Genomic DNA, 26,750 nt, shown 5'->3' on the forward strand with positions numbered 1-26,750 from the left:
GCCACCAGGGTGGGTGGAGGGGGTCAGGAGGACGGGTTTGGGCTGACAACCCAGGAGCACCGCGGAGGACCCGGAAGGGATCTCGGGCGGACGGCCCGGGGGCAAGACAGAGTCCAAGGTCGGGGTTATGGAGGGGCGAAGGCCACCACGGGCAAACTCAGGGGGCCGAGCATGAGGGCGAGGACCGCGGCCGGGAAAGTCAGGGGGCCGGGCTTGAGGGCGAAGACCAGACCGCTCCGCAGGCCGGGCAGGAAGACGCTGACGGGACAGCGCCGGAGGCCGGGCAGGACCCGGTGTCGGAGCTGGTGGGACAGGCCTCGGCAGGATCCCCCACGGAAGAGGACCAGGACACGGGATTGGCAGGACCCCCGGCAGTCGGCGGGACCTCCAACGGGACAGGACACAGGGCCGGCAGGACCCCCGGCAGGAGAGTAGACGGCGGGACCTCCAACGGGACAGGACAAAGGGTTGGCAGGAACCCCGGCAGGAGAGTAGTCGGCGGGGCCTCCAACGGCACAGGACAAAGGGTTGGCAGGACCCCCGGCAGGAGAGTAGTCGGCGGGGCCTCCAACGGGACAGACATACGATTGGCAGGATCTTCAAATATATGTTATATATATTTTTTGCATTTTTTTGTAATCATTATTTTTAATACTTTCTGATGACCCTAGGTGGCACTTTTTACGCTGCTTTGGATTGCACTACTGTATATATTTTGGTGCTGAACTAATTTATCATCTCTTTCAATTAATCCTTTTAGCAGTCTGGCCCACTAGACTAGACTCAAACCCATAAGTTATTATAATTTTAAATAAATATGTATATATGTATATATTTTTGTATTTACTCTCTCTGTGGTGAGATAATTATGATGAATTTCTGTCACACAAAAAGAGAAGTTGACAATAAAGTTGACTGTATCCCTGATTTCAATGTTTTGTCTATGTCATTTTTGATTGTATGACATTTATAATTTGTTTAATAAAAGGGGGAAAAACTGAGAAAGATGGGGGGCGGGGCTTAGTAAACTGACACCCTGCTCTGCCTTGCCCTCGCAACAACCTCCCGGTGAACTAATTCTCCACAGGCTCTGAAGGACTTTTCTCTCCGTTTCTCACCAGGGCGGAAAGAGCGGACCGTTTCCTGACTGCTCCACGTTGTCGCCGGGGGGGGATACGGTAACCGAGGCGCCTCCGCTACACATACCTGGCATGTGACAGTTAGCGAGCATCTCTTTTTTTTTTAACGCCGAGGAAAAAGCTAAGTTGGTCGGCGAGAAAGGGCTCGACCGGTAGAGGGTGAGCTCGGCGTTGGTCTCCCGCCGAGACGAGACAGTCACAGAGATGGAGCGGCTGTGCGGACCAGAGCTCCCTTTCTGGGTGAGTACGTCTCCGTCACTCGCTGCCGGCCGGTGTACGGTTTGTCACGACCGCCGTGTATGTCACAAGATACGCTAACTCCATTGGTGTGTAGTTCACGTACTACCTGACAAGGTTATGCAATGTTATGTCATTCTATTGTTTTCTTTCCGGGCAGAAGAAGCCACTAATGGTCATAGATTACTCGAAATAACCCACTTGATAGCATTCACTGTGTTAACAAGCATGCTGTATTCAGTGCTCTCGTTTGCTGTATAAAGAAGGTCGGAAACTGCAGTTGTTTCCTATGGGACGAACACTCCGGTAGTAAACTGGCTAATAAACGTCAGCTAGCTTAATGTTGATATTATTATAGTATTCATGATACACCTCAGACACGATAATGTCCATAAACTAATCTCAGTGTTAGTACACAGTAGCTACATCAATCAATATGAAAGTGACAGCATAGCAGAGATAACAACAACATCATAAAGAAGGAAGTATCTACAGATAGCATTTAACACTCACTATAGGCTCACTGGGAATATTTTTCTATGGTGATTAAAACACGTGCAGTACCAAAGTCCCTTAATACTCATATTAATGGTCAATATTACAAGACATTGCTGCGTTAATATATCTATTAGTCACCAAAGACACCTGTTACAGTACACACATGTGAATATTGTAGGAGATGAAAAATCCCAAAAGCTATAATAGGATAAGGTAATTACTCAGTAGTGCCACTTTCCTTAGAAACCCTAAAATGCATGCACATTGTGTGGATGGTAGTGGTTACTTGAGTCCTACTAATGACTTTTAGCCTCAGAAATATCTTTAAAAATAAGCTTACAATCACAAAAACCTTGCAAACGGCTGCAATTGTGTATTTATACATGCTTAAAACATACATAAGCTTACATATTGATGTCTGACACATTTATGTGCTAAATTTGATCCTGAACATAACAATTCTGACATTTCGCCTTCATAGGTTAATGATACATTTTTGAATGTTATATTCATATATCAGTGTGGTAATGGGGACGTCTGTTTATAGATCTGTTGCTGTGGTAAATCAGTGTTTCCTGGGTGATGTAGAGAAAATATGTCACTTGTGAATGTTATGATTCGGGTGTGAAATGTGCAGTTTCATTTGTTATTGCTATAAATAACATACAGAGACTGTAACGGCCCGTCTACACTACAGCGTCGACAGCGTCGAAAGCTCCAATCTGCCCATTCACTTTCAATGGGGTGACGTCACGTAGCCGCGCTTTTTCGCCGAACTGAATTGTGGGTAGTCTCAGGCGTCTCCGGCGACAGAAGTTGAACAATGTTCAACTTCTGACGCCAGAGACGCCGGAGTAGCCAGCGCCAGCCAATCAAATCCCGTTTCCCAAAATCTGACAGCTGAAGCCGAAGCCAATCAAACCGCGTCTAAGCTGGGAGAGATATCCCGCCGTTCATTTCTATATTTCAAAAAAAGTCGGAGGAGAAACTAACTATCGCCGTAGCGAATCACCCGGTTTTGTATGACCAGACCCTCTTCACCTACCGGGATACAAACCGGAGGAACCAGGCATGGAGAGACAGTGGGGGAAACTGGTAGGTTTTCGCCTGTTTGGGGAGTTTATATATTGCTCGCATAAAATCCCCGGGGGTTTTTGCTTTGTATGTCGGGGGCGGGAGATTCATGTGATTGGTTGTTGGTCGTGTTGCTTGAATAAAATCCCCAAGCTCCAGGCACGCCCAGCTCCAAGCTATTTTTGAAGCTGTAGTGTGGACGCTCCGTAACGGCCCGTCCACAAGCCGGTGTGCGTTGAAGCTTCAACGATTCTGCCCATTCACTTTGAATGGGGTGACGTCACGCTTCGCCGAACTGCATTGTGCGAGCCTCGCTACACTTTGTTTGCGTTGCTGGCTTTGCTTGCGTTGCTGGCTTCCAAAGTTGAGCAATGTTCAACTTTTGAAGCTTCGACGGAAGCGTCAGCCAATCAAATCATATGCCAGCACAAGCTCTAGCTCAGGGGTGGCCAACCAATCAGAGGTAAAGAGCCAATCATTTTACTGTGTTACTGCAAAGAGCCACATCATACACACAGGCACACATGTCCCCTCACTCTCTTTTGCTCTCAGCCTTTCTGTGTGCTCCCTCACTCTCTTCCTCTGTGTGCCCCTCTCTATCTCTCACACGTACAAAATGAAAATCTAAAAATGAACAATAATTGACACACACACACACACACACACACACACACACACACACACACACACACACACACACACACACACACACACACACACACACACACACACACACACACACACACACACACACACACACACACACACACACACACACACACACACACACACACACACACACACACACACTCACTCAAAGACACACCCTCCCATAGACACACACGCCCTCCCATAGACACACACGCCCTCTCACATACAGAAACATATACCTCCGCTCAGCCAGATTTCCTATAAATGTCACAGTCCATGATATTGACAGAAATGGACTTACCAGTATTAAGACCAGAGGCCAGTTATAGTCAACCATCAATATTGTGTCTCACACACAAATTCTCAGTTAAAAACATTTGAAAAAAGTAGTTATCTTACGATGCATGTTGCTTCTTGAAACATGCAGAGGATGTGGAAGGGGCTCAAATGCATGAAAGGGCACATTTGCGATCTTTGTTAATAATTTAATAAAAATATGCCTGGACTTTTTTCTCCCTGTCTGTATCTCACACACACACATTCATGACAGTTATTTAAAAATAAATGTAAATAAATAAAGTGTATTTTTGTTAATTCTCCTCACATGACATCTCAACTTTTACCTAACCCTCTGACTGACAGAAGCTCTGCTGACAGAGATGCACTTTCTCTCTTGTTTATTTCTTTATAGCGAATCACCCAATTCGGGATCCCTTCCGTGTCAGTTGCCAGCTTTCCGGGAGCAGGCCTTCTCACATACACATATGTGATACATATGCAAATTGTTACTATTTTGATTTGACAACATTATATTGAGTTATTACGGTTTTATCATAGTTATATTTCTGCCGATCGGAAGCAGATCTCTCCCTTCACTGTCACATCGTGAGTGCAGTAAAGCCCGCCTCCAGTACTGCAGGATCTGCATTCTGATTGGCTAAAGCACTTCTTTGTTAAACTCTGTGTAACGATTGGGCTGGAACTTGTGTGTTGTTAACCCTTTGTGAACTGGGTTACATATGTGCTCGAGAGCTGCGGGTTGGCAACTCCTGCTCTAGCTAATCAAACCGCGTGCTTGTGTGTCCGGGGCGAGAGATTCATGTGATTGGTTGTTGGTCGAGTTTCAGACACGCCCGCCGGCAAGCTTCAACGCACGCCGCCGTGTGGAAGCTGCGTTTTATCTATTGTTAACATGAAAATATGACCACACCAATATTTGTGTTGGTGCACCAGGTACCACTACTACAACATTTTGCATCTTTGTGCCATTCAGACATACCCTTGCTTGGGCTCACACCTCATTAAACTGTCATGCTATATTAGTGAGGAAACCCCTCTATGCACGAAACTCAACACTTTAGGGGCACAAAGGTTAAGACTGTGCACCTGATTTTCCTCTCGCTGGATATTATATCAAGGGCTGGCTTGTTTTCGAGGTCATCTGAGGTGACCTGGACTAATTGCTGCTGTTTACATCCACTTCAAACAAACTGGAGGTGGTTGTAATCCCCCAGGGCTACAGTGCAACAATGTTCAGTGTGAGTCAGGTTAAACACGAAAGGCTTGACCAAGAACATTATTTGCAATCTCATTGTTTATAAAAGTTTGTAATCGGACCTTTATCGTTAGCTCAAACAAGGTTTATCTTAGTTAAATCCATATTAATATTGTTCAACGCTTTTTTTAATAAGATTTCCCAGCAATTGCCTGTTCACAATCCAAAGGGATTTGAACGTGCTGCTTCCCTTCTTATATGCTTATATAACGGCTGCAGATGGCAGGTTTTACATGTTGTAACTTTCACTAGATCAAGATAAAAAACACCATTGATTCAGATCTCTTTGGTTTTTTCCCAAAGCATACCCAACTTGAGACCAAAAAGGTTGCCTTGAAAATCATTAAAGTATTTCAATTTGACAATTGTGTAAATGTAACAGCATATTTGAAGTACTGTTGCTGTGGTTAATCATTGTTACCTAGATAAAGAAGAACATTCTTGTAAACAAATCTAAAATATACCAACTTCATTTTTGTAATTGAACAAATAACAGTGCTTGTGTCTCCTAAATCAAGATATATTATGTTTATTACCCAAACCAGCATTTGTTAAACTAGTAAACCGTTTGCTTGAAAAATGTGATGTACTTTTAAGCTGTTATTACAGTTGTTGCAGAATAATCTCCTGTGGATGAATGACTAAACTGATAATTTCAGCTTTATAGCCATTCTTAGTTAGACAAATACAATATACTCTTTAGATGTGCCGACAGTAAGCTCCATAGGTCAAGAATGCCTCATTTCAACTTAATGCTACTGTCACAGTCTTAAGGAGAACCCAAATGCAGCACTCGAGAAACCAAGGAGAATTGGTAATATCCTTTATTGGAGATTCCACTGGATCGGAGGAATACCAACCGAGCAGTATAACGCACCGGAGGACAGCGGGCAGAAGGTGAGTCAGGGACAGGCAGAGGGTCAGGGAGTAAGCGAGGCGGTCAGCGTAGATACAGGCAGGGTCGGATAACAGGCCAGGCAGGATAGTCGAGGGACAGGCAGGATCAGGAAACAGGCAGAGCAGGCAGGTCGGGGACAGGCAGGGTCGGAACCGGGTAGGCAATCTAGTGTTGAACGCGGGAGAGACAAGCATGAGGCAAAGTACAATCTGGCAAAGAGTGTGTGTCAGGTGCGAGTTTAAATACTGGCAGAAGCTAATGGGTGCAGAAGAGAAAGAGAGTGAGTTAACGAGTGGGTGTGGAAAACAGGTGAGACAGGTGAATGGAAAACTACTGGTGGTTGATGGAGCAGACTATGACAGCTACAGCACAGCATCTTTTTGAATCTGTTCTTTGATCACAATTAGAAAGAGATTTGGTTACTAACATCAATACAAAACCTGTATCTTGTAATACTTAGACCCCATTTACACGGGAACGTTTGCGTTTATGTACCGTATGCGTTTTCAAAAAAGTCTTCCGTTCACACGCATTCGATTCATTTAACGTGTCCATTCATTACATTGCATTTAGCTGACGCTTTTATCCAAAGCGACTTACAATAAGTGTGTTCGACCAACAAAATACAAACTTGAAGAAACGAGACCGCTGGAAGCGCTGTAGTATGCCAGGCCTGTAAGTGGCGCTGCTGCTGCCACAAAATACACCAAAAGCAGCGAAGAAGACCCCAGAGCATGGTTGCCATGGTTGCCCTTCTGTTTATTCTCCGCGATGGACGGCGTGTGCTCCTGCTGTAAATCTCTCCGGTAGTCCACCAGCAGATGAAAAACACCCACCTCTCCGCCTCTTCCAAGGGACGAGGGAACCGTGCAGCAGAGTTTCCGTTAACATTTTATTTCGCCAGTCAACATGTCCGTTAAAGTTGAAATCTTCTGTACAAAATTAGAAAAGTGCCGGTCAGAGGTCTTCTTTGTTATTTATTGAGCTTTAAAACAAATTGATAACGACTCTGTATAATAATATAAGAATAATAAACAGAGCCTCTATTTTCCTCCCCCTCTTCTGACAGCCCAGCAGCTGATCTCTGAGCAGGAGATGTGGGGAGAGGGAGAGGGAGGCGGGGCTATTTCATCGCTATCAGAAGATGATCGTATAGAGGCGTACAGGCGGAGCTGTTTGACCCCCCAGAGCGTTCCGTTTGCAGATCTATCCACCTTGGGATCCGTTATCGTTTACGGGATCAGTTTCTATCGTTTTGTTATGGCCTTGTGTAAACGAAAGGGCTATACGCAAGAGAAACTATGCGGATACAACCCGTATCGTCCTCATGTAAAACGGGGTCTTAAACAATACCACAGCAAAAACTTAAAACATCAGGAAAGTAATGATGACAGAGCATGGCATTTTAATTATTATTTGCCTTACTATTAATTAATAAACATAATGGTCAACGTCATGCAGTGGAGCAGGGACATGCACAGACATTTTGGGGGGCAGGTGCTCAAGTGAGAAAAAGGGCACTTCCCATAATCATATATAAAAAACATTTTTAAAACAAAAAGTTAAATATAGTTGCACATCTCTGACCAATTTATTTTAATACCCTCACACTCACGCAATTGTTTAATACTCAACAGAATTCTACAAAACAATCAACTAACACAGAGACAATGGTCTTCTTTAGTATTCACTAAGCACAGCGCAGTAACTATCTGGGGAAGTTGTGAGGTGATGTGTTTTTTTGTTTTATCCTTTTCACCTGCAATGCCTTGGTAACTGCATGCAAATTAGCGCATTTGAATTAGGCCTAGTTAATGCCTAATTTACATATCAATGTGGCGATTGTGATGACGTGATTAGATACACATTTGACTGTATTCACTTTAAGTGTCTTTAAGTACTAGTGTTGCGATTCCGATTATTTTTCGATACTTTTCTTAAAAAAAGGGAAAGTCTTAAATGTAATTATTGTGCTTTATTGCACACCAGAACCATAACCATAACACACACTTTTAAACAATGAGAACAATAAACAAAATAAATGACAAGAATTCGTATTAAATAAAATTAAGCATCATCTCAAACAACTTTTTTGTTTTATAAAATCAAATTTTTTTTGTAATAGTACAGTAATATAAATAATTATTGACAAAATGTACATTGCAGATGTTAGCCACATTGGTAAGTTAGCTAAAAAGATAGCCATATTAGACAGTTATCATTGCCATTAATTGCCTCGTCAAACTACGAAAACGTTCGTTTGTCACAAAATAAATTACACTTGTTTGACTTAGATTTGAGGGCATGGGCTTGAGCATGATGTAATGATGTTATCTATCACATTCGCTAACCTGTCTGTCTTTAAATTCTTTAAACAGCTCTGGGTGCTGGTCGGCGAGGTGCTTAGCCAAGTTTGATGTGTTGGCTCCCTTGGTTTGCAGGGATCTAAAACATGTCTTACAGACAGGCCTCGTGGTGTCCGTAGGCTTGCCCTCACTGTCAGAGATATAGCTAAAATCCAAAACTTCCAAATTTCGCTTCTGGCGTCTTTTTTGTCCACAAGCCGAGGCGCAGCGGCAGTTGCACTCCCACTTGCAGCCAGAGGCGGACTGGCCATCGGGACATTCGGGACGAATCCCGATGGGCCGGTACTGAGGGGGGGTGAGGTGACCTCAAATCCTCTATGGGGGTCCAGGGGCATGCCCCCCCCCCCCCCCCCGGTAAGATTTTAATTTTTATTTTGGAGTTAAATGCATCAATCTGGTGCATTTTGAGGGGAAAATAAAGAGACTAGATCTATGGAAACACCTATATTAAACAGAACTGTATACATTTCAATCATAAAATCATGGCCATAACCAATACCATACCATTTCCAATATGAAAAAAACACTGAAACTTGTTTATTAATTTATTTTTGGTTCATTTATAGTTGTGAGTGTGTCTGTGCTCCTGAATCAGCCTCTCCTGTCTCCCTCCTCTCCTCCTCTTTGAGGCAGCAGCAAAGACTAGTTTTCTCTCAACAAGTTTTAAAAGTGTATCTTACCTTTTTTGACCCAGTTAACTTTTTATTTATTTATTCATGCATATTTTACTAATCACATTACATTTCATTTAGCAGACGCTTTTATCCAAAGCGACTTATAATGACCGATTACAGGGACATTCTCCCTGGAGTAACTAAGGGCAAGTGCCTTACTCAAGGGCACACTAGTGGTGGTGTTCCTCGCGGGATTTGAACTCACAGCCTTCCGATCTTCAGCCCACCTCGCTATCCATTAGACCAATCACTACCCTCTCAAATGGAAATATGTGTTTACATAAATGGTGACCACACCGTTTGAGACCCACTGAGAACTTAGACTAAGTTAACTATCTAAACACTCAGAGAGTCCTTTACCTCACCTGAGCTGGGCTTATCCCGAGCTTGAATGACACACAGAGACCAATCAAGGGCCTGCAGTGGAGGATGTGTATCCAAACAATAATACATGAGAACATTTAAATATCCATGTCCTTGATAAAGATAATCTATTTACTCATACACATCTTTTAACCTTCACACAGGTTTGCAGAGATAATCAATCAATCAATCAATCAATCAATCAATCAATCAATCAATCAATCAATCAATCAATCAATCAATCAATCAATCAATCAATGTTTATTTATATAGCCCAATATCACAAATGTTACATTTGTCTCAGTGGTCTTCACAGTGTGTACAGAATATCAGTATGACAATACGACACCCTCTGTCCTTAGACCCTCACATCGTAATAATAATAATTCCTTACATTTATTATAACGCATTATCAATGACTCAAAGCGCTTTACATATACACACATTGCACATCATACATGCAATGGTCAGAAACTGTGGACAATACCCACAGGAGCAAGTTCAGGTGAAGGGTCTTGCCCAAGGACCCACCGGCTTTACAGACGCAGCAGCGGCGGGTTTCACCCCTTGATCATTGCACAGCGCACTGCGCCACACCGTCCATCTTCACGCCTCGAGGTCATTTTACAAGTATACATAGGTATTATACATGTACTGTGGACAATACCCACAGGAGCAAATCCGGGTGAAGTGTCTTGCCCAAGGACACAACGCAGTGGCGGCGGGAGCGGGTTTCGAACTGGAGTTCCCCAGCACTCCCCCTTGATCTGATGATCGGATGCACAGACCACTGCACCACCCGTCCCTATCGTACAAGGAAAAACTTCCGAAGAAAACCCACAGTTTAAAGGGAAAAATGGGAGAAACCTCAGGGAGAGCAACAGAGGACAGACGTGCAATCGATGCCGTGTGTAAACATACATATGTAACTTAGCGGCCAAAAAGGTGTGTTGCCTTTTTAAATGATGTTAGGAAGTCGGCCATCATGACATTCTTCCCAAGGGTTTATCAAACCTTGGGCAAACACATTTAAACAGGCAGTGTTTACCCTAGGATGGAGTCATAGCAGTGGTGCTAAGGCACATGGGCCCAGCATAATGTGAGCGCAGAGTGTGTGGAATTTTTTTGTGTGTGCAAGTGCGCCCCGCCAATTTGTTTCTATGTGTCTGCCAGCACAAGAAAGGCTCTTGAGGCCTAGTACCAGGGCCGGTTCTAGTCAATTTGCTGTCCTAGGCGAATCTCTAAAAGACAAATACACTACAAAAACAGAAACTTATTGACGTAGGTAATATACGTCAAAATGGCTTCAAATGTATTCAGCATTGTACGAACATGTTTGAATTGGGGGGTGGACATCACATCCTCTAGGGGGGTCCAGGGGTATGTCCCCCCGGGAAGATTTTTTTTTGAACATTTTAAAGTAAAATGCTTCAATCTGGTGCACTTTGAGCACACAATTACTAGAGACCTGATCTGGGGGGTACAACTCTAAAACACCCATATGAAAAAGATCGGTTTACATTTTAATAATCAAATAACTATATGAACATAACCAATTATCTACCATAGCCAATAACAAATAAATGTCACTTATTTTATTTTTGTTGTTCATTATATCTTTTTTTTTTTTTTTTTCTTATTTGACCTAGTTGCTATTTATTTATTTATGCATAGGGGGTACGCGGACCCCTAGGGGTACGTTGGAGTACTGCAAGGGGTATGTGAGAATTATTTTATGTTAATGGGGGAAAAAACATAATTAATGCATTTAAACAAACTACTAATAGTAGATTAACTACTTTATTCAAAGGTTTACAGTAATTCTGGATAATAAAATGGGAAAAGTTTTCCTCTCCCTCTCCTGACAGCCCGTCAGTCTCGTGCAGCTCACTGAACCTGTAATAAGTGACCCGACAGTAAAGAATAAATATATGTATAACTAGTTTAGCTAGTTCCAGAGTAGATGAACTAGTTAGGTCTAACTCTCGTGTATTTTGCTTCGCTCAACGGTCCATCACAGCGGCGGAGCTGTGATCATGCAGAGCTGCGTGTTCTCCGTCAGCAGCAGCTGATCTGATCTCTGATCTCTCTCTCCACACAGTTCCAAATCTATCAGATCTAGCTAGTTCTAGTTCATTATATGACTGCCTGCTGATCAAAGGACACTTAAACAATAAACGTTGCTTAGCAACGGCGTGTGGCCGCAAAGTATAGTGCAGCATTATGCATAGGCCTATGTTTATATGAGGGGTCAAAATCCCATGCTCATAAAATGCTCATATATTTTTTTCTCTTCATTCCCCACGCCCCAAAATAAATAAATATACCAATTTTAGGAAAAGTAAGGAAGTTTAAGCAGTGTGGGTTTTATATGAGCAGAGTTACCCATATTTCAAAATGCAAAGTGTAATAACTGCAGTTTGCCTCCCTGTCAGAATGACAAAGGTCCTCAGTGAAGCAGAAGCCCATGTTTCTCACTACATTGTAAGTACAACTTATTAAAAAGTTCAGTTCAATGCAACTAATGTCGTCTTAGTGTTATTGCATGATGTTGAATTGGTTTTGCCATGAATTTAGTGATGGATTGTAAACATTTGAAAGGTAGCATTTAAGTGTTTCTCAGTTACAATGTTGTTGTTTTAATAAATCAGACACTGATGGTGCAGCGCTGTACTGTACCTCTTTATATAGGCATTTTTTCCCTAACAAATAGTTTTTGTGCTGATCAGGGGGTACTTGGCTGCATTTTTTTTTCAAAGGGGGTACATTATTGAAAAAAGTTTGAGAACCACTGCTATAGTACATTGGAATGATTTCAAACCTGTTTTTATTTACCCTAATAATTATAAAGGAGTGCCTTGGAAATATGTGTTTATGTAATTTGTGGTCAAAATGTTTGAGACCCACTGAGATAACTTAGACTAAAATTAACTATCTAAACACTCAGAGAGTCCTTTACCTCACTGAGCCTCTCATGCGGCTTTCACACCAGTGCTTTTCAGTTTCTAGCTCAGAGCGGGAGCTTTTCTGGTTCAGCTCCGGTTTCCCTTTTCAGCTCCCGCTCTGTTCACACCGCCCACTGGCGCCCCAGAGCTGCCCCTGCTGCGTCATGACGTCACCGTTTACATCGCTGATTTGCTCCCCAATGGAAACCATTACGGCGCTCACAACAACAACAACTGCGTCGGGTCGATGATCGTGTTGCTTTTAATCACACGAAGCCAGAATAAATTGAATAACGACTTCTCCAACCTTATACCTTGCTCCAGAGTGCCGTGGTTCATTGTTTATTAATGTGTTTCTGCAGCATTTACCGACCGCTGCAGTGCTGGCTGCTCTTCCACGGGAGTTTATTCTCCCGTTAGCTCCCGGTTAGCTCACACTGCAGCGGCCGCTCCCCTTAGCCTAAGTGAATGTGTGTCAGTCTGAATTGACACTGTTTGGTATCACAACGCTGTTATTAAAGTTTCTCTGGTATAAAACGGGTGATGTTGGCATAGCAACCGAAGCTAAACTGACTACTTGCATCCGATAGCTGCAATAATACAAAACAACACGTCTGCCTCTCTCCACAATGATCGATAACAGTGAACGGATGGTCAAAGTAAGGCACAAATTAACAGAATCACACGAAGCCTGGTTAGTGTTGCCTGACTTTATAAAGTGTGTTTATAAGCACACTGCTTGTAGGCAGGCATGACAGTCGACCCATGTTCAGGGGAGGTGGGTTTAGTTTCCTGCACGCCTCGACGTAAGAGAGAGGTAAGCGACGTCGCCTCTTAGCTCCAAAGCTCTTGCCTCTGGACCGACAAGTTTTTGGAGCTGGAAATGAAGCGGATTCCGGAGCTAAGAGCCGGCGCCGCTGCGGTGTGAACAGGAAAACCCGGCGCTTTTCAGGCTCTAGCTCCGAGCCGGAGCTGAAAAGGCGCTGGTGTGAAAGGGGCATCAGTCTGACAGGAGAGCTCTCCTCCACCCTGGTTGTAGAAACATCTACTTCTTATATCCGTTAGCGCAGCTAGCACCAGATTCTAATAACAACAGCGCCGGTACCGGTGCGCCCTCTCTCTCTCCCTCGCTCGCTCTCTCGCTCACACTTTAGCTGTGAGCTGCGGGGGCCTGATAAGCCAACATCCCCCACTTTCATCACTTACAGTGCCCATCGTACAGGGCAAATGAAAAGTGTAACCGGGGTGAATAGGGTGTTACTTAATTATGAACGTTGTTACATCAAGGCCGAAAATTAGGATGAGCGCCAACAGTAAAAAAAAAAAAATGTCCCCTCCCAGAGCTACCAGCGCAGCGCCCCCCAGATCTGGCGCCCTAGGCGACCGCCTATGCCAAAAATTGGCCCTGCCTAGTACATACAGTGGCAATGTCTCAAGATTTTTGCAAAAATACACCTTTATTGAACATACGGTAACACAAATACTACAAATCCACATAACAAACAATCAAAAATGAAAAAGGGTTGCCACTTATTATTATTTTAATTGAAAAAAAACAAGTTAAAAAAGCCCCTAGCAGCGGCGCGCATAATTCAGCAGCGGCGCTGCGCCGCCACTATTTGTATATAGTGGGAAACACTACAGGCCATACAGTTTTTATTGTAGCTGTATTACTCATGATGCATAGACGAGTTGCTACCCTGTATGTATTTACAGGGTATTTAGGAAGGCCTTGAAGAAGCAGAATATAGCATCCAGTTCACACATGCTGATCTAAAACCTTTTTATCAGCAGCAGCACGTACCAACTATTCAATCTGTCACTAGCATCTTACATTGTCACTTGTCAGTTGATGGATAGCGCAGCCCAACAGCTGGAGCTGAATGTTAACAGACTTTGTAAACTATATGGTGTTGCATCAGTCAGGAATAGTTGATGTCTTCATCAGTTAGGGTTTAAGTGGTGTAGGGTGATGCTTCTGCTGAATGGAAACTGAAAAAGAGGAACCTTTTGAAGAAGTCATTATACTAAGTGACATTTAGTGGGAAAGGTCACTGCTAGTTCCCAACCCTTTGTGTGTTAAGGTGTGTTAGCAATAACTCAAGTTGAGATAGAGTAGTGTGAAGTTATTAACCTAAAAGCTAAACCTTTTCACATTGTGAATAAACAACAGCTGTTGGGAAACAATTGTTGTATTATAATGAATGCAACATTCAACTTGATGACTAATTTGTCATTCGTTTGCCACCACATTATGTCTGTAAGTGATTCAAGATGGTTAAACGACGGTCTATTTGACACAATATTCATATTTCTTTTAGTCATTTAAAGGTTGTTGACAAACAGTAGTATTGTTTTCTGGCATCACTTTTGCCTTGTATAGTCCGGTTGAATCGAACCCTGGTGCGTTTAGCCGCTTGGTGCGGTTCATTTGGGTCGGCGCTTGTTTGCGTACTCTGGAGCGGTGCATTTCTGGTGTGAACGCAGTCCGCACCAAAACATAGGAAGTGTAGTATTTACGTGTCAAAATCTTTAACGAAAGAGTCTTTCAAGACATCCGCGGTTGTTTAGTTAAAGAGTGAAGCAGAATGAAGTGTTGAACAGTGTCGTGTAAAGTAAAAATTCTCCGTCAGCTACATAAAAGTAAGAACACCTGTCGTCGGTGAAACGCCCCTCCTTACTGCAGAACGTCTCTCATTATATGTGTTATAATGTTTTTTATCGGACGTTGTCTGATTATATAATCATATGCGCGGGCCGCTAGTGTCTGTTGATCTCCAGATTAAAAGCAGCATGAGAATAACCTGCCGAAAGTGCCGATGCTCCATGGCGGAGGCTCCGGTAGAAATTGCCGGGATTTGCGTTTTTACCCCCTTAATGTCTGACCAATGGTTGAACAGCATTTCAGTGCACATGACTTGTGTTTAGGGTGCATAGAGTGGTGAAGCCCCTCCCCTTCCGGTGGACCTCCATGGGACCTTATTTCGGAAAAATTATGTATTGAAGTCAATGGAGAGAGAAAGATTATCTTTCGATCCCGTTTGAATTGTGCCACGAATTACACATATGTTTGTCAATTTAAAAGATAATTTTGCAAGTTAAAAAAAAAAAAATGTGTCGTAAAACTGTGAAGTTACACATTTGTTTGTGTGAAACACTGAATTAACTACATCTCCGGTCTAGCAGAACAACACACGTCACCAAGATGGGCGTCACTACTGTCGTGTCAACAAAAGGATTGACTACCCTCAATATCACTACAATGAAACACGTCCAGAAGAATGTCATGCAAAGCTGCCTGCCTGCATTCCTTTGATCCTCTCTGAACTGCCTGGTCTTTTTAATGTTGAATGTCAACCATTTGTGCAGATAATGTGAAGTAGAAAAGATCGCAGATGCTAATGTAGCGTTAGCATTTATCCCCCGGGCTTAAATGGTGTATTATAGAATGATCACACCGGTGACAGTACTCTTCAAAGGGTTCACGAAATATGACTACTACTCTTACTGTTTAACATGTTGGGTTACTTAATGTTACTTCATGTTAAGGCTAATAAAAATGACAAGGCTGTAATGCTAACTAACGTGCTAGCTACTAGCTAGGTAGCTAACTTGATCCAGCCACTCCTGTTCCTTTCATCAGACGGGAAGCGAAATAATGAGCAAGACCCATTGCTGGTATGATAACAACCTGGTACTAAGCACACATGCATCTTGTTAAAGTTATCTTATCTGATCTTAGCTATCTCTTAGTGGAGGAAAACAGTTATGACATCACTCTGGGATTTGTAGTCTTTCTAGTTGCGTATTTTTCATAATCTTATATTTCAACAGTTTTACGACAAACTGTGACTTTTTTGACATGGAAATTATTTTTTAAGATTGACAAACATCATATGTGTAATTCATGGCACAATTCAAACGGGATCGAAAGATAAGTTTTCTCTCTCCATTGACTTCAATGCATAATTTTTCCGAAATAAGGTCCCATGGACCGGAAGTAGATGGGCGTGACTTCGCCACTCTATTCACAATAGTCCGTTTTCTGGTGCGCACCAGACGACAGTTTGTTACATTAAGGGGGTAAAAACGCAAATCCCGGCAATTTCTATCGGAGCCTCCGCCATGGAGCATCTGCACTTTCGGCAGGTTATTCCTATGCTGCTTTTAATCTGGAGATCAACAGACACTAGCGGCCCGCGCATATGATTTATATATATATATCAGACAACGTCCGTTACAAAACATTATAACACATATAATGAGAGGCGTTCTGCAGTAAGGAGGGGCGTTTCACCGACGACAGGTGTTCTTACTTTTATGTAGCTGACGTAGAATTTTTACTTTACACAACACTGTTCAACACTTCATTCTGCTTCACTCTTTAACTAAACAACCGCGGATGTCTTGAAAGACTCTTTCACTAAAGATTTTGAAGGTATCCGCGTTCTTGTGACACGTAAATACTACGCTTCCTATGTTTTGGTGCGGAATGTGTTCACACCAGCAATGAACCGCTCCAGAGTTCGCAAGCAAGCGTTCCGAGACCATCTATTTTAGCGGACCAGAGTCCGGTTGTTTAGTTCACTTCAGAGGTCTCGGACTGTGTTCACACCAGGTTCACACCGACCCAAATGAACCGCACCAAGCGGCTAAACGCACCAGGGTTCGATTAAATCGGACTGTACAAGGCAGGTGTGAACGCACCCTAAAGTTTATAGTCCGTTTGAGTTTTGCCCGTGTGAACGCAAACCGAACCTTCTGAAAAATTAAACAATGTAACAAACTATCGTCTGGTGCGCACCAGAAAACGGACTATTATGGCGCGTTTCCACTGCAGCGGGTAGCTCGCTTTAAGCGTGCCGAGCCGTGCGGGGCCCGTTTTTGGTTGCGCTTCCACTTGGCCTAGTTTTGGCCCGGGGCTACTTTTTCACTTTTTTTCTGGCCCGACTAAATCTTGGTTCTAGGGCCAGGAACAACCAGGCTGAGTCGGGCTGAGTATGCTAAACTAGAGAGAGAATCGCTGGCAAGGGGGCTACAACTACAACAAGATGAACATATTTGACCGTGATTTAATTGTAATGCACATTTCAAAATTATGCCGAAGTAACAACACACTGATACCGGTTAGTAAAAACCATGAATTAATGCTTTGACAAGTCTGCAGACAGACGGCAGGCAAAAACCCTTTTAAAATGCGTGTTTTCTAAATGGAGATTGGCTAAGCTAACGTTATATATGCTTCGACCGTCCACACTCACAACAACGGCCTATACAGACATAAATAAACCAGCGACTGTATTCGCCATGACACAGGCAGTCTGTGGTTTGTACTTGTTTAACTTTTGTCTAGTTTCTGAACAGATATGAAGAGCTGTGAGCTCTGAGTGCTAAGAGCTAACGGCTGTGTTGTTTTTTGCGGCGCTCATTGAAGATGACGTCACGGCTCCGCCTACACTGCGTTACTATAGTAACTACCCCAGTTCCTAAACTGTAATGGAAGCGCAGCATTAAAGTGAGCCGGGCCTAATAAGGCCTAACCAAACCGAGCGAGGCCTGCAGTGGAAACGCGCCATTAGGTGTGAATGAACCCTAACATTTTACGGGGGAAATCAGCATTTTGGTATGACGGTGCACGCCACAAAATGAGAGGGCGCTGCGCCCCTCTTATCCGGTTTGGAAAAAACCCTGAGATTTAAAAAGCTTTCCAGGAATGTGTGTTTTTGCTGTACTTTTTAAAATAGAACAATAGCTAACTTGCTCCCCAAAACACATTTTTCTTTTAGATTTACTGCCCACATTCTGATACTACATAATTGTAAATGTTGTCTCCCGGTTTCTTTAGCTGTACGTGGGAAGGGGATACATCTATCTGAGTAGGATCAAGATTAATTGGAGATCTTCTGTCAAATAAGACCTAGAACTTTTGAGCACAAATAGTATTTTGTGTACCAGAAATGTATGCTGGACACGTCAACTGATGACATTGTAGTTTCAAACTCCTTAAAATATCAGAAAACACACAATTCACAAGGATGTTTTTTTAGTTTTTGTACTTGTAAACCTTTAATTATTTCATCTCACATTTTCATTATCAAGCTGATGTTTAACTGCAAAGTATCTTAATTCCTCAAAATATAAGGTGACTATAGAAGGCCACCATTTCTTTAGTACTGGCAGCCAATAGATGAAGACTGTTTGGTAACCTGGTAACCACTTTTAAAAGTTATTTGTGAGCCCTGTGTACACAAACTCTGTCAGTCAATAAACAATGTATTGTTAGCTGACTTTGCATGTCCAAGGCAAACCACTCAATATGGCAATGCTGTTTTTAAGGGGACTCACTCACCTATATGCACCAGCATGCTTGTACAATTCTACATTTTCAAAGAAAAATCCCCAAATGTAGTGTCTACTTCTGGAAAAGAAAGACTGCTAACCCAGCAAACAATGAGGAAATGAGAGTTGTGAAATGGGTTCATTTGAGGTCTTTTCTTTTTTAAAGTAGCACCTGAGAACAAGGAGAAATGTGCAAACTAGTTCTGTCACGTTATCATGTTATCAATATCCTTTTACATTCTAGTCTGTGTGTTATACTCCTTACAGTCTGACTCACTTCCTGTGACACATTTTGATTGGTTTTACTAGCAAATTCCTTCTTAATCATAAGTGTTTGTCCATTATGAATTGGAATATCTATCCTGTAATCCACTTTCAAGGAAACTGGTGTCCAGCAAACTTTAGAGAACACAGATCTATCCATGAATAACACTGTTAATGTTTTTGATGTCGTAAGCAAACATGGCCAGCAGCAAGTCCTGTCCTCCTGCCGTGTTTACGGTCCTCTGTCTTACTTTCATGCCTCTCGACAGCTTTTCAGTGTAACAGAGAACAGATGGACGGCCTGCTGCATTTGATTTCTAAATATACACTCGAAAGCATAAGACAAGTCCGTCACTCCCTCACCATCTGAATACTTTACATCGTGGTGGTCTGTTAGTCACTGTGATTTCATTGCGAAAGCTACTACAGATTCATATAATATAATTCCACTGTTAACACTGTTGCAATGTCTTAGAACCTTGTTTTTTAAAGGATCTTTCTAGTTCTATAATGTCACTTCCAGAGTGCTCCTCAAAAATTGTAATATTACACAAGTGTTACGCTCAATCAAAAACATATACTTACCATATTAGACTCTTACTTTTAAAACAAGCCAGTTTATTGTACTGGTTTGAGTGGTACTAAGTACTTATTTACTAGAGTAGTAATACATGTTATACCTATGATCAACTTGCATTAAAGTGTGCTTTAGCTGCATCGAGGTGAGACAAGTCATGTTCATATAACTTTCCTCTGTGATAATACTGATATTAAAGAACTTGTTTTTGGACCACTAGCTAGCTTAGCTTACCATAGATATTTTTTTTCTGAGGAAAGATAATACTTGCAGTTGTACAGTTTTTCCACTTTACACGTTATATGGGCGTCATATGTCACAGTATCATAATATCTTCTGAAAACAAATGCCGGTGTCCGACACACACATACACACAGAGCTGAGCAGAGCAGAAACCGACACACATCAGGCACCCTGGTGACCGGACATCTCCTTCATAAAACAAATAATCAGGCGTAATAATCTGTTTGTTGTGTGTGTGGCAGTTTGTTGTGTGTGTGGCAGCCTGCGGTCGCTCTTTAGCTGATCTAATGAAGGTAAACACAGTGATGGCGGTACGTGAAAGGCACAGCTCTTTGCACGCTGGTGCTGCTCTTCTCAGAGGCTGAGTCCGCTGCCTCCTGATTAGGGGTGCAACAACTAATCGACTTAATCGATTAAAATCGATTACCAAATTAGTTGGCAACTAATTCAGTCGTCGATTCGTTGGTGACGTCATCACATGTGTTCTACACCCCGTTAAGCTCCAACGTTATCGCTCTTTTTTATCGGTACAGGAGACATTTAAAACATATGTCATATGTATTATTGCTACATAAACATTATATCGCAGTCTTAGTGTCGCCAACTCCGTTTCTAATATGCAATATGACTACAAAATGCGTCTATAATGTATTTTCGATCTTCCCAATTCAGACGAGAGATCTCTCCCCCGCCTGCTTGCGAGGGGGCGGGGCAGTTTACACACACACACACGCAGCTGCTACATGCATGCAACACACACACGGAGGAGATGGCGGAGAGAACGCGCTCCGAGGTGTGGTTAAACTTTAGCCGTCTCGATGTGGACAATGCTCGTTACCAAAAGTGCAATAACAGTTTATCATGTAAGGACGATAACACGAGCAATTTGTCTAAACATTTAGCAAAAGTGCTCCACATCCAGACGGAGGAATGCACCGGGTTCCACTGTCTTTCTAGCAGCTCTGTAGCTCCGTCCACGAGTAACGTTTCCACGTCAGGTGTTATGTATGCTAGCAGCAACACACGGAATTAACTCAGTTATAAAAACATAGGCTAATGATTAGAGGTAACAGAGTTATTTATTTTGTTAAAGTTTCAGCTATTCTGTTTACAGTTCTGTCATCACATTATTTAATATGATTTTTTAAAACATTGTTGTTTCTTTTGATGTGAAATATTATGTATTTAATTGAAATAAAAAGCGATTTTGCGTTTTGTTCACAATTTGTTTAGTTAGTTTACCTTATTTCTTGTCAAAAGAACCGTTAATACTATCGTTAAAAGGACCGGATCGATAAGCAGTATCGATATAAGTAGTAGTACAGTTAAAACCTTAACGATCCGAATAATCGATTAATCGTTTCATTAATCGATAGATTAATCGATTATCAAATTAGTCGTTTGTTGCAGCCCTACTCCTGATGCTGCAACAATTTCATAAAGTGACTGAGGTTTCCCTTCTATAAAACAGCATTGGGCAGCAGGTACTCTGAGACATGAATTCATAGATCAAGGCAGACTGTTTACAGACTCTTTGTTTTGCCGATCCGGTGCTTAAACAAACAGCTGTACACCCCTGGCCGAAATGTCTTTAAAATGAAGTCTGAGCGCGAAATACAAGTCAAATAATGTATGTACTGTCATTTCCACACATAAACATAACAGTCTGCAATGAAATAGCGGTCTCCTGTGTGCTCCACTTCCTCTTTTGTGCACCGCGAAAGTATGTCATGCTTGTGAGGAACGTTCTTGTGACCATGTGAAAGTAACCCGTTATCCCAACCTTTTCCCTTTAGGGGCTCTTTTGGTGTTTGTTAAGCAAGACTATTTTTAGTTTGGAGGTTTGTTCCGTATTTTAGTCTCACTGTTTTCTACTGTGCTTCCCTGTATCCCTATTCATGCTGTGATGGGCTACTGGTAATGCAAACGGAACACTTCCTGCTTCTTCTGCTTCACATTAATAGCTTTACATCACTAAACCCCGGGAATGCTTTGACTGTGAGGAATATTTACAGGAAATCAATCAATCAATCAATGTTTATTTATATAGCCCAATATCACAAATGTTACATTTGTCTCAGTGGTCTTCACAGTGTGTACAGAATATCAGTATGACAATACGACACCCTCTGTCCTTAGACCCTCACATCGTACAAGGAAAAACTTCCAAAGAAAACCCAGTTTAAAGGGAAAAATGGGAGAAACCTCAGGGAGAGCAACAGAGGAGGGATCCCTCTCCCAGGACGGACAGACGTGGAATAGATGCTGTGTGTAAATTGAAAAGATAATACATTTGCAACATAGGTAGTCCAAATGTTTGGAAATGCATGTGTGTATAATAGGAAGATGAATCCACGAGGATATCCATCCAGGACCACAGCCACGACTCAAGATCCAGCGCTCGCGATCCAGGACCGCAGGATCATCCATGACTCCGGATCCCAGTGTATATAGACACCAAAAAGAAAGACATTTGGGGAAGCTGGGTTAATCGGAACATGAGGGTACACAGGTATAGACAGAGAGAAGGAAGAAGTAAGATGTCCCCCGACAGACTAAGCCTATATCAGCAAAACTAGGGGCTGAATCTAATCAGCCCTAACTATAAGCTTTATCAAAAAGGAAGGTCTTAAGCGCACTCTTAAAAACGGATAGGGTGTCTGCCGCCCGAACACAAACTGGAAGCTGATTCCACAAATGTGGAGCTTGATAAGAAAAGGCTCTGGCTCCCATTGTACTTTTAGAGATTCTAGGAACAACCAACAACCCTGCATTCTTGGAACGCAATGCCCTAGTAGGACAGTAGGGTATAATGAGTTCTTTAAGGTAAGATGGCGCCTGCCCATTAAGGGCTTTGTAGGCGAGAAGAAGAATTTTAAATTCTATCCTGTGTTCTATAGGGAGCCAGTGTAAGGCAGCCAGAACAGGAGTAATATGGTCCCTTTTCCTAACTCTGGTTAGTACACGAGCCGCAGCATTTTGAATCAGCTGAAGCCACTTGATTGACTTCTTGGTACTCCCTGATAATAAAGAGTTACAATAATCCAGCCTAGAAGTAACAAATGCATGGACTAGTTTCTCTGCATCGTTTTGAGGCAAGATATGCCTGATTTTTGCAATGTTACGTAGATGGAAGTAGGCGGTCCTTGAAATTGATTTTATGTGGGCGTTAAAGGATAAATCCTGATCAAATATAACACCAAGATTCCTTACAGTCTCACTGGAGGCCAAATTAATGCCATCCATAGTTAGTATATCTTTAGATAATTTGTTTCGTAGATTCTTCCGGCCAAGTACAATAACTTCAGTTTTGGTCGTGTTTAACATCAAAAAGTTTAAGGTCATCCACGTTTTTAAGTCCTTAAGGCAGTCTTGAATTTTATTTAGATGATTAATTTCATCAGGCTTGATTGATAAATATAGTTGAGTATCATCCGCATAACAATGAAAGTTTACAGAATGATTCCTTATAATATTGCCTAACGGAAGCATATATAATGTGAACAAAATAGGTCCGAGCACTGAGCCCTGTGGCACTCCATGGCTAACTTTGGTTTGCGTGGAAGATTCATCGTTAACACGTACAAACTGAGAGCGTTCAGATAGATAGGACCTAAACCAGCCTAAAGCAGTTCCCTGTATGCCAACTAAGTGCTCTAGTCTTTGCAATAGGATATCATGGTCGATAGTATCAAATGCAGCACTGAGATCGAGCAAAACAAGAATAGAGACAAGTCCCTTGTCTGAGGCTATTAGAATGTCATTTGTGACTTTAACCAGAGCTGTCTCTGTGCTATGATGTGTTCTAAAGCCAGACTGAAAATCTTCAAATAAATCATTGTTTTTTAAGTAATCACACAACTGTTTTGCGACCGCTTTCTCAAGAATTTTTGAGAGGAACGGAAGATTAGAAATAAGTCTATAGTTGGCTAAAACCTCTGGATCGAGGTTGTGCTTTTTAAGAAGCGGTTTTATCACTGCTACTTTGAATGATTGTGGAACATAGCCTGATAATAAAGACATATTCATAATATTTAATAAAGAAGTGCAAACTTCCTTCAACAGCTTAGTTGGAATTGGGTCTAACATGCACGTTGATGGTTTAGAAGAGAGAATCATTGAATGTAATTGTTCAAGGTTAATGGCTGAAAAGCATTCTAGTTTACTATCTAGTGTAATATTAGAACTTACGTTTCCGGGAGCTGTTGATAACACTATACTGGTCAAAGGCAAGAGGTCATTAATTTTATTTCTAAGAGTAACAATTTTATCGTTAAAAAAGCACATAAAATCATTACTACTGAGTGCTATGGGAATAGAAGGCTCAATGGAGCTGTGGCTCTCTGTCAGCCTGGCTACAGTGCTGAAAAGAAATCTTGCATTATTCTTATTCTCATCTATTAATGAAGAGTAGTAGGCTGCTCTCGCTTTACGCAGGGCTTTCTTATATTCATTGAGAGTAATATGCCAAATTAAACGAGATTCTTCAAGTTTAGTGGAACGCCATATCCTTTCAAGTTGTCTAGACTTTTGCTTTATTTTGCGGGTTTCGGCATTATGCCATGGAGCTAATCTATGTTGTTTTATTTTCTTCTTTTTCAAAGGAGCAACAGAGTCTAATTTTATTCGCAGCGCATCTGTAGCACTATCAACAACATGATCAATTTGGGGTGGTGTACATTTTGTATAAGTTTCCTCCCCTACATGCAGACATGCTATCGAGTTAAGTATTGGTGGAATCTCTTCCTTAAATGTGTCTATAGCACTAACAGATAGGTTTCTGCTGCAAGAGCTTTTGACTAATGCTTTGTAGTCTCGTAATAGTACTAAAAAAGTTACTAAGAAATGGTCGGATAAAGCAGGATTATGCGGTTCGACTAATAGTTGCTCAATTTCAATACCATAAGTCAGAACAAGGTCGAGAGTGTGATTATAGCAGTGGGTTGGTTTATTTACACTGACAGAAACCAACATAATCTAATATAGAGTTAAATGCAACATTCTATAACACATAGGTGTGAGCAAGCTCTCTGATTGGTCAATAGGCGTGTTTGATTCCACGATCAAACAACGGTCAAATAGAACGTGCCTTTTCACAACAAGTCAGTATCCCTCCGTGTCTGAGAAAAACGGTATACCGTTGGGCCGAAAAGCAAACTGCCTGCATTTTGCAAATGCCCCAAACTGCCTGCATTTTGCAAATGCCCGAATCAGCAAAGGCTTTCTACCACCATCCAAGGAAGTCGGTGAAGCCTGGGGATGCGGTGTGGTATAGCATGGAGCCCTTGGGGGTGAACAGCCTTGTGTCCATGATGACCCGCATTAGTGAAGAGGCTGGCACTGCTACGCGTTACACAACGCTGGCGGAGGCAGGGTTGGAGGCCAGAGAAATCATGTCCGTTAGCGGGCATAAAAATGAGTCATCGCTTCGCAGCTACTGGGCTCCATCTCTGGACAACAGAAATATGTGGAGCAACGCGCTTTTTGCCGGTCCGGGACACGCCATGAAACGGCCACTGGAGGAAAGCTCTTCCGATAACCTACCCGTGAACACCACAGCACCACCTGCAAAAAAGTCTGGCATGGAGTTCATGGAGAGCTGTTTCAAAAATTGCACTTTTAATGGCAGCATGAACATCCACCTTCATTCTGAAGCCAAAATGTTAAATATGTAAACAAATAAATAAATAGCCTAATTCAAGAATTGTTGTAAATAAATTGTTTTCAATAAATTGGTTAATAATATATTATTTACTATAATTATATCAATAACTGTAAGCGGGGAAGCAGGAGTGTTCGATTGATCGGCTAGCGTTACCAAGGGAACTATACTTTATAGGAACTACTTTCTGACGGAGCTCAAGCAGAAAGTGTAGGTTTGGGAGCAAATTAGCCCACATTATGAAATTATGTACAGGCGTACGGACCTCGGCGCAAGCACCTCGGTCCTGCCGCAGTACTGTCGTACCAATAATGACGTTCAAGAACGGCCTCTCGTGTATGATTGCTTAAGTAAGACTATTTTTTATCATCGTCAACATGAATATTAAAGTCACCTACGATAATTACTTTGTCTGTTTTAAGAACCAAAGTTGATAAAAACTCAGAGAATTCTGATAAGAATTCTGAATAAGGACCTGGTGCACGATACACTAAACAAACAAAGATTGGCTGCAAAGTTTTCCAGGTCGGATGCGTAAGACTAAAAACGAGGCTTTCAAAGGAGGTATAATTTAATTTTGGTTTAGTATTGATAAGTAAACTTGAGTCAAAGATTGCTGCAACTCCACCTCCTCGGCCCGTGCCTCGAGCAATATGAGTGTTGATATGGCTGGGTGGAGTGGCCTCATTTATGCTGACATATTCTTCATGTCTCAACCAAGTTTCAGTGAGACAGCATATATCAATATTATAATCTGATATTAAATCATTTACCAATATTGCTTTAGATGCTAGAGATCTTATGTTTAAGAGACCACATTTAATCTTCCTGTTTTGTTGCACTGTAGTAGTTGTTACATTTACTTTTATTAGGTTATTATGTATGGATTTTGTCACCCTTTATTAAACATATATAGTCACTCAATGCATCTTTGGGGGATGGGATTGCTTTCCTATCTCTAAGTGAAATGCATCCAAGAAGCATTCAAGAAGGATTTAAATCCAGTTGCTCAAATTACCCCTGAAGGTTCTGGCTTCATCATTACTCCTCTAGTAATAGTTTAACTATGCGATTAAGCAGTTGGGAAATAGTCACTTACTGTGTACTTTACTTATTACAACCATGGTCTCTCTCCTCTGTCCCATCTTACATCTGAACAGGACTTTATTTGGATACACATTAATCAAAATAACAAGATGGCCCAAAAGATTGCTGTTTTAAGCAGTTTGGTCATGTTTTACTCTTAAAGTGACTTAAACCGAGCT

At 42.0% G+C, this 26,750-nt stretch overlaps 1 protein-coding gene across 1 annotated transcript in view; it reads left to right on the top strand.

The window, feature by feature from the left end:
• Positions 1-1,062: 1,062 nt before the first annotated feature.
• Positions 1,063-26,750, top strand: part of abcc3 (ATP-binding cassette, sub-family C (CFTR/MRP), member 3) — a 105,057-nt gene continuing 79,369 nt past the window's right edge. The window contains 1 exon segment of the mRNA XM_071206830.1: positions 1,063-1,379. Coding sequence (XP_071062931.1) covers positions 1,344-1,379 — 36 coding nt within the window. The 5' untranslated portion in view covers positions 1,063-1,343.

This window comes from Pseudochaenichthys georgianus, chromosome 19, assembly GCF_902827115.2.
Source record: "Pseudochaenichthys georgianus chromosome 19, fPseGeo1.2, whole genome shotgun sequence".
NCBI classification, from domain to species: Eukaryota; Metazoa; Chordata; class Actinopteri; order Perciformes; family Channichthyidae; genus Pseudochaenichthys; species Pseudochaenichthys georgianus.